We start from the raw sequence: 13,301 nt of genomic DNA on the forward strand, positions 1-13,301 counted from the left end.
GCATTTTAGCTTGCACGTGATTGGATGAGAAGATCAGCAGAGCTTCCACTCATTTAATATCTACCCCTTAGATCTAAAGCGACTGCACTTCCGAGTGCACTTTCAGTGCAATTTCAAGTGCACTTTGCACTTGTAGTGCAAAGTGGTTTTGCCTTTCGTAAATAACCCCATTTTATAACCATGTTTTTTATTATTATTATTGTTTTTCAGTTGCTTCTAATGACCTTCATACACATCTCGAGAAGGTGATCAGGGCTTTCCTAATTAATATTGCTGATGACAAATTTCTAACAACTTTGTATGGTAAGTCAGATGATATTTTGCTTACATAGCAAAATGTATTATTGCAGTGCATCCTATAGGAATTGTGCCCCATCGTTGGTGTCATTGGGAGGAATTGTGCCCCATCGTTGGTGTCATTGGGAGGAATTGTGCCCCATCGTTGGTGTCATTGGGAGGAATTGTGCCCCATCGTTGGTGTCATTGGGAGGAATTGTGCCCCATCGTTGGTGTCATTGGGAGGAATTGTGCCCCATCGTTGGTGTCATTGGGAGGAATTGTGCCCCATCGTTGGTGCCATTGGGAGGAATTGTGCCCCATCGTTGGTGCCATTGGGAGGAATTGTGCCCCATCGTTGGTGTCATTGGGAGGAATTGTGCCCCATCGTTGGTGTCATTGGGAGGAATTGTGCCCCATCGTTGGTGTCATTGGGAGGAATTGTGCCTCATCGTTGGTGCCATTGGGAGGAATTGTGCCCCCTCATTGGTGCCATTGGGAGGAATTGTGCCCCATCGTTGGTGTCATCGGGAAGAATTGTGCCCCATCATTGCTGCCATTGGGAGTGTTGTGCTTTTTGAGGACATTTTCCCGCACAATATTTATTAACCACTTTCAGACCGGACCATTTTGCTGGTAAATGACCAGAGGTCTTTTTACACTTTGGCACTGCGCTGCTTTAACTGGTAATTGCGCGGTCATGCAATGTTGTACCCAAACAAAATTTGCGTCCTTTTCTTCCCACAAATAGAGCTTTCTTTTGATGGTATTTGATTGCCTCTGCGATTTTTATTTTTTGCGATATAAACGTAAAAAGACCGCAAATTTTGAAAAAAAATGATATTTTCTACTTTTTGTTATTAGAAAAATCCAATAAACTCAATTTTAGTCATACATTTAGGCCAAAATGTATTCAGCCACATGTCTTTGGTAAAAAAAAAGTCAATAATGGTATATTTATTGGTTTGCGCAAAAGTTGTCACATCTACAAACTAAGGTACGTTTTCTGGAATTTACGCAGCTTTTAGTTTACGACTGCCTATCTCATTTCTTGAGGTGCTAAAATGGCAGGGCAGTACAAAACCCCCCCAAATGACCCCATTTTGGAAAGTAGACCCCCTAAGGAAATTGATAAGAGGCATGTTGAGCCCATTGAATATTTTATTTTTTTGCCTCAAGCGATTGAATAATGACAAAAAAATATATATATTTTTTTTTTTTTTTACACAAAGTTGTCACTAAATGATATATTGCTCACACATGCTATGGGCATATGTGAAATGACACCTCAAAATAAATTCTGCTGCTTCTCCTGAGTACGGGGATACCACATATGTGGGACTTTTTGGGAGCCTAGCCACGTACGGGGCCCCGAAATCCAAGCACCGCCTTCAGGCTTTCTAAGGGCGTAAATTTTTGAGTTCACTTCTCACTACCTATTACAGTTTTGAAGGCCATAAAATGCCAAGATGGCACAAAACCCCCACAAATGACCCCATTTTAGAAAGTAGACACCCCAAGCTATTTGCTGAGAGGCATGTTGAGTCCATGGAATATTTTATATTTTGCCACAAGTTGCGGGAAAATTACAAACTTTTTTTTTTTTTTTTTTTTTTCACAAAGTTGTCACTAAATGATATATTGCTCACGCATGCCATGGGCATATGTGAAATGACACCCCAAAATAAATTCTGCTGCTTCTCCTGAGTACAGGGATACCACATATGTGGGACTTTTTGGGAGCCTAGCCGCGTACGGGGCCCCGAAAACCAAGCACCGCCTTCAGGCTTTCTAAGGGCGTTACAGTTTTGAAGGCCATAAAATGCCAAGATGGCACAAACCCCCCCAAATGACCCCATTTTGGAAAGTAGACACCCCTAAATTTAGGGGTACACTAGTGAGACTAGGTAATAAATGGCGGGTGCCCTGAAACTATAAAAAAATAACTAACCAACCAGCGTCACCTGTAACCGTTATATGGTGGTCACTGGTGAAAGGGTTAACTAGGGGGCAATCAGGGGGCTTTATGCGGTAGTATATGGGGGTCCCTGGCGCTATAAAAAGCTGCGGCGAACCTAAATACCTACCTGCCTAACTAGCGTCACCTGTGACACTAATACAGCGATCAGAAAAACGATTGCTTATTAGGCTGGGTTCACACTGGAGCGATGCGGGAACGCCACGAATCCGCGGCGGGTTCCCGCATCGCATGCCTCCCGGCGGCAGTTCACACTGCCCTATGCGAACTGCTGGGAGTGTCAGTGAAATGTTAATGACACCCCCAGATCAGTTCGCATATCGCAGTGCGATCTGCAAACTCGGATCGCATGGTGTGAACACCCATGCGATCCGATTCTGCTGCGGGCCAAAAAAAGGGTCCCGTGCGAATTTGCGGCGGGTGCGGCGAATGGCTGAACTCGAATCGCACAGAGATCGGATGTGATTTGCACTGCAGTGCGGTGCGAATCACATTCGTTCTCATAAACCGCTGCAATGTGAACCCAGCCTTAGTGACACTGGTGACGGGGGGTGATCACGGGGTTAAACCTTTATTGGGGGGGTTAGGGGGGTACATTAGAACTAAAGGGGGCTAACCCTAACTGCCCTAACAGTTATTACAGTCACAAATGACACCAATGCAAAAAAAAAAAAAAAAATGACATTGGTGTCACTGTGACTGGGGGGCAGGGGTAATTGGGGGGGTGATCGGGGGGGTGTGAGTGTGCCTGGCATGTTCTACTGTGTAGTGACGTGTTGGTGCAACTCACCGATCCTCTCTCCTCGGTGTCGGAACGAAAAATACTGACACGGAGGAGAGAATACATCACTTCCTCTCCTGTGTTTACATTACAGGAGAGGAAGTGATGTCACAAACGATTCCTATTCGTCGGGAGCGATCGCGAGGGGGTGGCCATGAACGAATGGCCGCCCCCTCGTCCGGGATCGCTCCCGCACGAATACCGACCGCCGCAGGCACCGGGCGGGGGCCCGATCGGGCCCCCGACCCGCGGGAAGGCAGGGACGTACAGGTACGCCCATATGCCTGCCCGTGCCATGCTGTCGACGTACATCGTCGTGCGGCGGTCGGGAAGTGGTTAAGTAATTTTTAACGAAGATCTTTTTAAGATACAGAATCAATCTATATGACACAGTCTATACATGTGAAACTTATTCACGGAGACGAGTGATCATACAAAATAGTTACATTTATTGGTTGACAAAAGACAAATATTTAGATGAAATATTAAAATACAGATTGCATTACTTGATCATTTGACAATTAATGGAAATACCCTCAAACTGGGCGTAGTAGTACCTTGGACACAATTATCACCATTATCACTTCTCGGTAGAATCAATAACCTTTTGATAATTGACAATTAAACAGAATGTCTGTATTTCACACGTCCAACCGTTACTATACTGCAGGTAAGTAAGTGGTTAACAATGTGAAATAAATTAGACATTAGTTTGTCAATAAAATTGGCGTCTATGCAAAAAGAAATTTATAATGAAAATTAAATTTAGAGAAAAATCTAAAAGGCGGTTATTGATTCGGGAGAAATATTTTCAATAATAGAATATTCAAAAAATCAATATTTAAGAAAACATAGAAGAGATGATAAACGTATACTTGTCAATATGGTATATTTACCCATTCCGATTGGCTACTAGTGTGGATTGTTGGTTACCAGGAATTTTAAGATGGCTGCCGTGGCTTTCAACCTAGATTCTCTTACAGAGGAATTACTTTGTGTGACCTCCGAGTTCCAAGGAGCAGGGATCTTCATGAATGTAAAAATGTGTATTCATGCATGGTGCATGAGTGTCAGTTGTCTGGGAGTCTTCAGGTGTCCCTTCTCAGGGGGGGTCCCTAAGCTTCCCCCTGAGCTCTTTCCCCCAGCTCTCCTCTATGGCCATCTTTCTAGTTTCTTAAATATCCTCTTAAACAAAAAGATCATAAAATTATACTAAGTTCTGCCCAGAGGGTATGTGTCCCTTTCCTATTGGCAGGCAGACTTAATGATCACCTTTCCCAGTAGTCTCGTGATTTTAAGGTAATAGCACCTTCAACCACCAGGTGTCTCACATGTGTTTGGTGTTTTATCTCTTTAAGTTAATATTTTTATTTTTATAATATGCGTTCGTTGTTTATATATGTTCTAACAAATATATCTCGAGTGTTCAGGAATGAAAGTATAATATAAAATACGCTTAACATAATTATTGATTAATCACTTGCATAAAATGGTGATATATATGCATATCAATGTATATCTATTCATTTTTAGTCCATTTAGAAAGGACACAGGTTAGATATATATCAAACAATATCACATACAATTATTATCTATATGGATACATGTATAATTCGAGTATCCAATCAATATTTGTTTATCTAAACATAGGTTCAATTCTTATACAGTTATAATCATGATTATATGTTTTTCATAATACTAATTCGTTGCTAAAACACTTCTATTTATGATCACACTTTCATATATAATTTCTTTATGACAAATTTCTTTAGATCATTAGATACTAAAATTATAAACTCTGTTGTGACCTATATATAATTTGAATGGCTTAGAAAAATATGGATGATACTGGTATATGAATCTTACTCCAACATTGTGACACAACACCCCAGATACATGCACCTGTCATTCGACTCTCGGTTTTTATAACTGTTATCATCCTAGCGTGTAAATCTCTCCTGCCATTGTCTCATGAGAAGCTAGGACAATACTGACTACTTGGCTTATTGATCTCTCACTTTCTGAGACAATGGGATATTTGTTCTGGCCATTCAGGTTTAATGACTGTTGGCCATATATATTTGCCTGGCCTTCCTTGTCCATTCAAGGAGCTAGATAAGATTTTTTTCTGGTGTTTGTGACCAAACATCCCTTTTGTTCAGGCAACACATTTCTCAATACAGACTTGTAGAACTTTAAAAGATGGCTAATCCCTTTAACATTTGGAAAAACCTGTGAGATCTTGTACTTTGCTTTTTAACCACTTGCTTACTGGGCACTTAAACACCCTTCCTGCCCAGACCAATTTTCATCTTTTGGTGCTCTCACACTTTGAATGACAATTACTCAGTCATGCAACACTGTACCCAAATGAATTTTGTGTCCTTTTTTTCTCACAAATAGAGCTTTCTTTTGGTGGTATTTGATCACCTCTGGGGTCTTTATTTTTTGCGCTATAAATGAAAAAAGACCGAAAATTTTGAAAAAAAAACACATATTTCTTTGTTTCTGTGATAAAATTTTGCAAATTATAATTTTTTTTTCATAAATTTTGGCCACAATTTATACTGTTACATATCTTTTTGGTAAAAATAACCCAAATTCGTGGATATTATTTGGTCTTTGTGAAAGTTAGAGAGTCTACAAGCTGTGGTGCGAATCATAAAAAATTGATCACATCTGGTGTACTGGTGGCCTATCTCATTTCTTGCGACCCGAACAAGTCAGGAAAGTACAAATACCCCCCAAATGACCCCTTTTTTTGAAATTAGACATTCCAAGGTATTTACTAAGATGCATGGTGAGGTTTTTGATGTTGTCATCTTTTTCCCACAATTCTTTGCAAAATGAAGATTTTTTTTTTCTCACAAAATTTTCAATGTAATAGGTTATTTCTCTCACATGGCATGTGTATACCACAAATGACACCCCCAAAATACGTTTTGCTACTCCTGAGTATTACGATACCAAATGTGTGAGACTTTTACACAGCCTGGCCACATACAGAGGCCCAATATTGAAATAGCACCATCAGGCGTTCTAGGAGCATAAATTACACATTTCATTTCTCAACCACCTATTACATTTTTGAAGGCCCTGGAGCACCAGGACAATGTAAATGCCCACAAAGTGACCCCATTTTGGAAAGCTAACACCCCAACGTATAATCTATGAGGAATATTGAGTCGTTTGAATGGTTCATTTTTTTCCCAGAAGTTTTGGGAAAATGTGGAAAAAAAAATGGAAACGCATTTTTTTTTACGCAAAGTTGTCCATTTATAAGCTATTTCCAACACATAGCATGTACATAGCAAAAATGACACCCCAAAATACGTTCTACTACTCCTCCTGAGTATAACGATACCAAATGTGTGAGACTTTTACACAGCCTGGCCACATACAGAGGCACACTGGCAGATGGTGCTGGCTATTTGCTCTTGCTAATTGCTCTGGCAAATGGGGCTGGCAGGTGGCACTGGCTGACGGCACTGGGGCTGGCAGGTGGCACTGGGGCTGGCAGGTGGCACTGGGGCTGGCAGGTGGCGCTGGCACTACTGGCAAATGGCACTACTGGCAGATGGCACTGGGGCTGACAGATGGCACTGGGGCTGACAGATTTTAGTCAAGGTAAAAATATGTCACTCACAGATCCTCTCCCTCCTCACATGCTGTCTCTGTGTGAGGAGGGAGAGACACGGCAATGGGAGGTGATCTCATATGTTTACATTTGAGATCATCTCCCATTGGCAGCTGCGATCGCGCTGTGAACGGCCGCTTTGATTGGCCGTTCATGGCGATCTATGTTTGCCTGTCTCCGGGAGACACGACGAATACAAAACTTCCGCGATGCGCGCCCCCGGCGGCGCGCATTGCGGAAGTAAACACAAGGACGTCCAGGGACGGCCAGGCGAAGAAACCCGCCTGCTCTACGGCCGTCATTCGGCTATAGGGCGGGCGGGAGGTGGTTAAAGTTCTCCAAGAGGTCACAGTTCAATAATATCAACATTATAGTTCATCCACCTTTTTTTAGGCCTACTGAAATCTCTCATCTCTGCCAGTGAATTTTAAATGTATTTCTTCATGAATTCACAACAGGAGGAATTGTGCCCCATCATTGGTGTCATTGGGAGGAATTGTGCCCCACCGTTGATGTCAGTGAATAAAATAGCACCCCCCCCCAAGGGCCAGATACTACTTTTTTTTTATTTTTTTTATTTTTTTTTTTTTATTTAGATGAATGGGAAATGGTAAGGCAGAATGGTACGATTTTGGTGCAAATGTTTTGGTGGAACCAATTGGTGATAGTCATGCTTTAGGCTCCATTCGCAGCTGAATGTCACTATTTACTAGTATTTTTCAGGCTTTTTTTTTTTTTTTGTTTTGTTCTTAAAGCACTTTTACAGCTTTTTACAAGCATTTTAGAATCGTATTACAAGTGTTTTACAGCTTCAGGCTTTTTTGTTTAACCAATAGAAAGCACTAGGCGAGGGAGAAGAAATTTGGGGTGGAGAGCTGCTAATTGAGCAGAAAATGCTCCTAAAAACGTTCAAGTCTATGAGGCCTAAAATGCTTGTAATCTGCCAAAAAAAAAGCTCATGTACTTTTTTTATTTTATTTATTTTAACTGCCTGACATCACTACCCACCACTATGTACTTTTTTGAGCAACAGGCGTTTTGCTTCAGGCAACAGAATGCTCAAATGTGAACAGGGGCCATTGAAATGAATGGGTTTTGGCTTGTTGAGCGTTTTTTAGACTTCAAGCAGAAAATCGCTCAGGTGTGAACAGGGCCTTAACCATACGTTGCATTTGTGTTATTTTGTGGCGCAGAAGGAAAAAGAAAGAAGAGGTATGCAAAAGAGATGCTGAAGTCTCTGAATTATTTGGATGATCGTGTCCTATCTCCTCGTCTTGAAAAGCTCACCACAAGCTGTCGTTGGAAACCTCGGTACAAGGTAACGCTTTGATTCAATATTCCAAATGAAACTTATTTTGCATAAAGTAGGTAAGGCTTTAGGACCTCTGCCATGTTGCTGTCTTTTTCCCTTTTCAGGAGGCTTTCCCCTCACTTTCTGTTCTGGCGATTTTCATACTTTTGTCACTGTTAGTGGAACATGTGTCCATGCTGGTAGGGTTGTCCTGATAGCACTTTTTTAAGACTGAGTACCGATACTTTTTTTTTTTTTCCAAGTGCTCGCCGATACCAATTACCGATACTTCTTCTTTCTTTTTTTTTTTTCTTTTTTTTTAATGTCATGTGACAATTTGACTGATGGGCACTGATGGCTGGCACTTATGGGCCCTAACTGATGGCTAGCACTGATAGGGGGCACTTATGGGCGCTAACTGATGGCTAGCACTGATAGGTGGCACTTATGGGCACTGATGGGTGGCTGGCACTGACTGACGGGCACTGATGGCTGGCACTGACTGATGGTACTGATGGCATTAATTGGTGGCACTGGCAGGTGGCTGGCACTGACTGATGGCCACTGACTGGGCACTGATAGATGACACCGACTGATGGACACTGGTAGGTGGCTGGCACTGACTGGCAATTGCATTATAAATGACATGAATGATGAGAGGAAAGGAAGGATTTTGCAATGCTATATGGCTAGTATCTGTATCGGAACAACCTTACTTGCTAGCAAAGTTTCCTCTACCTCCTTTTCTAATAACGGCTGTCCAACAGGAAGTGAGAGTGAATCGCCTAAAGAGGCCTTGATTGGCCTTGGCCCTTACCTTGAAGTGTTGTAAAGGCTCATTTAGACTGCCACTCTTGATCATTGTTGCTTGCCCCTATAAACTGGAATCCATTATCTTCTTCCTGCTCCTCTCCTTCACTGTTACCAAGCATTTAAAGTATAGCTAAAGGCAAAACCTTTTTTTTTTTTTTTTTTTTTTTTTTGGATGGAGTGGAGAGGAATTGTAACGCTTGTCAGTTTTGTTTTTGCCGTCTGTGCCCCCATTGGGGGGATTCTCATTCTCTATTCACCCTGCTTACCATTATCAGTGAAAGTAAAAGAAAATCACAAATTCCGTCCCCAGAAAAGTAATAGAGGGGAAATCTTCCAATAGAACACTAGTTCTGGTGAAATGGATAAGAACTACAAACTAGTTTGAGGTTATCTGCTGCTATTTCCAATTAAAAAGTATAAATGTGCATGCACATTAGAAGTAAACCCTCTCTGAGACATGTTCAGCTCGGCTACTTCTAACTTCGGATTTATTCGTGGGCGGTGTTGATATTTTATACAGAAAGATACGTCATTGCTATGTCAGTCTAATTGGTACATCTTATTGGTTAAAATACGAGAGAAATGGAGAAACTTGATGCTTGAAGTTTGGTTGAAGCTGTTTCTGTTCTTTCAAATGCATTCTTCTAACGCGTAGGATGTAGGGTACAGGCGCCATTTTAAACTCCGAACAGAGAGCCAGTCTGTATACTACATAATAAGTAAGGAGCATAGAAACATGTATACACATAAGCAAATGGACATTTTCTGATTATCATTATGGACATTAGATTCCTTAACACTGGGGGTCCCAAAGGGATTCCCTATATTTGCAGGAAGTTTTGCTCACGTCCTGTTTGGCTATGGGACAGGAAGTGAAGAGAAATCTCTGCAATGGGACAAAGATGGCAAAAATAAGGGGTTATAACCTTCCCTTGCTCTATCCAAAGTGGAAAAAAATTAATTTGCATATAGCGCTACTTTAAGTGTATGAAGCACTCTTGCTTGTCCCAAAGTCAGTGGCCAGCTTTAGATTAGCTATAGACAAAAAACATGTTTTACTGGGCCCTCGGCCCCTATGTATTTAAAAAGGAACACAGGTTACAAAAATCCTATCCAAGTTTAACTTGTAATGGTGTATTTGCCAAAACTATTACAGTGAGCCCTTCAAGAGGTCACTTCTAGCTGGAGTAATTATCATGCTTGACCTACTCCATTATGGCACTTTTTTGTAAAGGTTTAACCACTTCCCATCTGGCCACTGCACATAAACGGCCGGGTGGGCACTTTCTCCTTCTGAGTGGATGTTCCTTTACATGCTGGACACGGCGTATCTTGGATTGGCAGGAGGGCTCTGTGATTGGCCCTCCTGATCACATGATGGTTGTGTCCAATCACAGCCATCATGTGATGTAAATAGAGAGCATGTGGCTAGGTGATTGGCTCTCCTTCTCACACGGAAGTTGTCAGTGAGGAGAAGGAGAGCGGATCTTTGCAGTCGGCTGGTAATCAGTGAGTATGAGCTGTGTCGCCACACAGTAAAAAACACTTCACACATCTGTCCCAGTAAAATTATCTGTCCCAGTGATCATCTGCGCACATCAATCCATGATCATCTGCGCATATCTGTCCGTGATCACACAAACCTGTTATACACTTATCAGGATTTTTTTTTTTTTTTTTTTTTTTTTACCAAAGACCTGTAACGGAATACATTTTAGCCTAATTTTGATTGTATTTCTTTTTAACCACTTGACCACTGGGCACTTAAACACCCTTAATAACCAGACCAATTTTCAGCTTTTGGTGCTCTCACATTTTGAATGACAATTACTCAGTCATGCAACACTGGACCTATATGAAATTTTTGTCCTTTTTTTCACACAAATGGAGCTTTCTTTTGGTGGTATTTAATCGCCTCTGGGTTTTTTATTTTTTGTGCTATAAAAGAAAAAAGACCGAAAATTCTGCGAAAAAATGAATTTTTCTTCGTTTCGGTTATAAAATTTAGCAGATTAGTAATTTTTTCTTCATAAATTTTGGCCAAAATGTATACTACTACATATCTTTGGTAAAAATAAGTACAAATTGGTGGATATTATTTGGTCTTTGTGAAAGTTATAGAGTCCACAAGCTATGGTGCCAATATCTGAAAATTGATCACACCTGAAGGACTGACGGCCTATTTCAATTCTTGAGACCCTAACATGCCAGAAAAGTACAAATACCCCCCAAATGACCCCTTTTTGGAAAGAAGACATTCCAATGTATTTAGTAAGAGGCATGATGAGTTTTTTGAAGTTGTCATTTTTTCCCACAATTCTTTGCAAAATCAAGATTTTTTTTTCCTTTTTTTTTTTTTTCCACAAAATTGTCATATTATCAGGTTATTTCTCACACACAGCATATGCATACCACAAATTACACCCCAAAACACATTCTGCTATTACTCCCGTGTACGGCGATACCACATGTGTGAGACTTTTACACAGTGCGGCCACATACAGAGGCCCAACATGCAGGGAGCGCCATCAGGCGTTCTGGAGCACCCAGGACAATTCTGACATTTCTCTCCTACATGTAAAAATCATCATTTATTTGCTAGAAAATTACAGAGAACCCCAAAACATTATATATATATATATATATATATATATTTTTTAGCAAAGACCCTGGAGAATACAATGGTGGTCGTTGCAACTTTTTATCTCGCACGGTATTTGCGCAGCAATTTTTCGAACGCGTTTTTTTTGGGGGAAAAAACAGTTTTGTGCTTAAAAAAAACAAAAAAAACAGTAAAGTTAGCCCAATTTTTGCATAAAGTGAAAGATGAAGTTATGCTGAGTAAATAGATATCAAACATGTCACTCTTCAAAATTGCACATGCCCGTGGAATGGCGCCAAACGTCGCTACTTAAAAAATCCCCATAGGCGACGCTTTAAATTTTTTTTACTGGTTACATGTTTTGAGTTGCAGAGGAGGTCTAGGGCTAGAATTATTGCTCTCGCTCTAATGTTCGCGGCGATACCTCACATGTGTGGTTTGAACACTGTTTTCATATGTGGGCAGGGCTTACGTATGCGTTCGCTTCTGCATGCGAGCACATGGGGACAGGGGCGCTTTAAATTTTTTTTTTTTTTTTTTTTTTTTTTTTTATTCATTTTACTTTATTTATTTTAGTTTGACATTTTTTTCCCCAAAAATACGTTTTTGATCACTTTTATTCCTATTACAAGGAATGTAAACATCCCTTGTAATAGGAATATGGGGTGACAGGTCCTCTTTACAGTGAAATCTGGGGGTCAGTATGACCCCACATCTCATCTCTAGGCTGGGAAGCCTGAAATAAAAAAAAAAAAAGATTCTGGCTTTGATCCTACTGGCGAGTTGGTAGAAGCACCGGAGGGTGGTGAGGGGTGGGGGGCGTCTATGGCTGGGTATTGCAGGGTATCACCGAGTATGGCTGGGTATGGCAATTTATGGCAGGGTATTGCGGGGTATTGGCGGGGTACTGCAGAGTATTGGGGGGTACTGCAGAGTATTAGGGGGCAGAGTAATGGCGGGGTACTGCAGAGTAATGGCGGGGTACTGCAGAGTATTGGCAGGGAATTGAGGGGTTAAATATTGGTGAGCAGCGATGTGGGCACTGCAGATGCAGCCCACATCGCTGCTGACACCGATCTCGTCCCCCTTTGCTGTACCGATCGGTACAGAGAGGGGGAGGGAGGAACCGGCGTCATGTTATGACGCCGGTTTGTTTACAAGTGATCACTCCGTCATTTAACGGAGCGATCACGTGGTAAATGTCCGCGACGAGCGGCCGTTTACCGTGATCCGTGATGCGCCGGGTCCACTGGACCCGGCGGTCAGGGATGATCTCGTGTGCGTGCCCCAGGGGGCGCGCGAGAGCAGAATTCTGGGAGGCCGTTAATTAACGGCCTCTCAGAGTTAAACAACCGCCCTGAAGCCGTTAATCGGCAATGGGCGGTTGTTAAGTGGTTAAAAGAAAGTAGAAAAAAACAAGTAGTAAATAGCACCAAAAGAAAGCTCTATTTGTGTTACAAAATGATAAAAATGTTATTAGGGTACAGTGTAGCATGACCACGCAAAATGCAAGAGTGCTAAAAATTGGTCTAGGAAAGAAGGGGGTGAAAGTCCCCAGTATGGAGGTGGTTACAAAAAAAAAGTGTGTGTGTGTGTGTGTGTGTGTATATGTATGTGTAAAATATTATAAATTTTTCTCCCTTAGTCTTTCAGGGAGAAAGCGCAGCTCCACCCACTTTTCCCAGGAAACACTGCAGTTTACTTTAAAGATCGCTTCCACCAGGGCCTCAGTTGTAGTGTTTCCTCCGGCCATGGTGGAAGCACTGCAGGGAACCAGAGGGTGCTGTTTTTGTACAGACCTAGCCCAGCTTCCTCCCTCACGTGTGGGGGTTGCTCCGGCGTCCTCTCTCCTTCATACCCAGGGGGGTTAGGCTGTTGGGAGTCCCCGTCCTTCGCTAGACCAGCTAAAGCGTTTCTGTGTAT

At 41.8% G+C, this 13,301-nt stretch overlaps 1 protein-coding gene across 4 annotated transcripts in view; it reads left to right on the forward strand.

Moving 5' to 3' along the window:
• CCDC82 (coiled-coil domain containing 82) overlaps window positions 1-13,301 on the forward strand; it is a 46,945-nt gene that overhangs the window by 18,473 nt on the left and 15,171 nt on the right. For all 4 annotated transcript variants that reach the window (XR_013276541.1, XR_013276542.1, XM_077484931.1 and 1 more), the window contains exons 4-5: window positions 211-303; window positions 7,866-7,990. Coding sequence is in view for 2 of the 4 variants with exons in the window: in XM_077484931.1 (XP_077341057.1) it covers window positions 211-303; window positions 7,866-7,990 (218 nt within the window). In the remaining 2 variants the exon portion in view is untranslated. The remainder of the gene's footprint in view (window positions 1-210; window positions 304-7,865; window positions 7,991-13,301) is intronic.

This window comes from Lithobates pipiens, unplaced genomic scaffold (assembly GCF_037356315.1).
Source record: "Lithobates pipiens isolate NorthernLeopardFrog02 unplaced genomic scaffold, aLitPip1_a1.2 Scaffold_17, whole genome shotgun sequence".
Classification (NCBI taxonomy): Eukaryota; Metazoa; Chordata; class Amphibia; order Anura; family Ranidae; genus Lithobates; species Lithobates pipiens.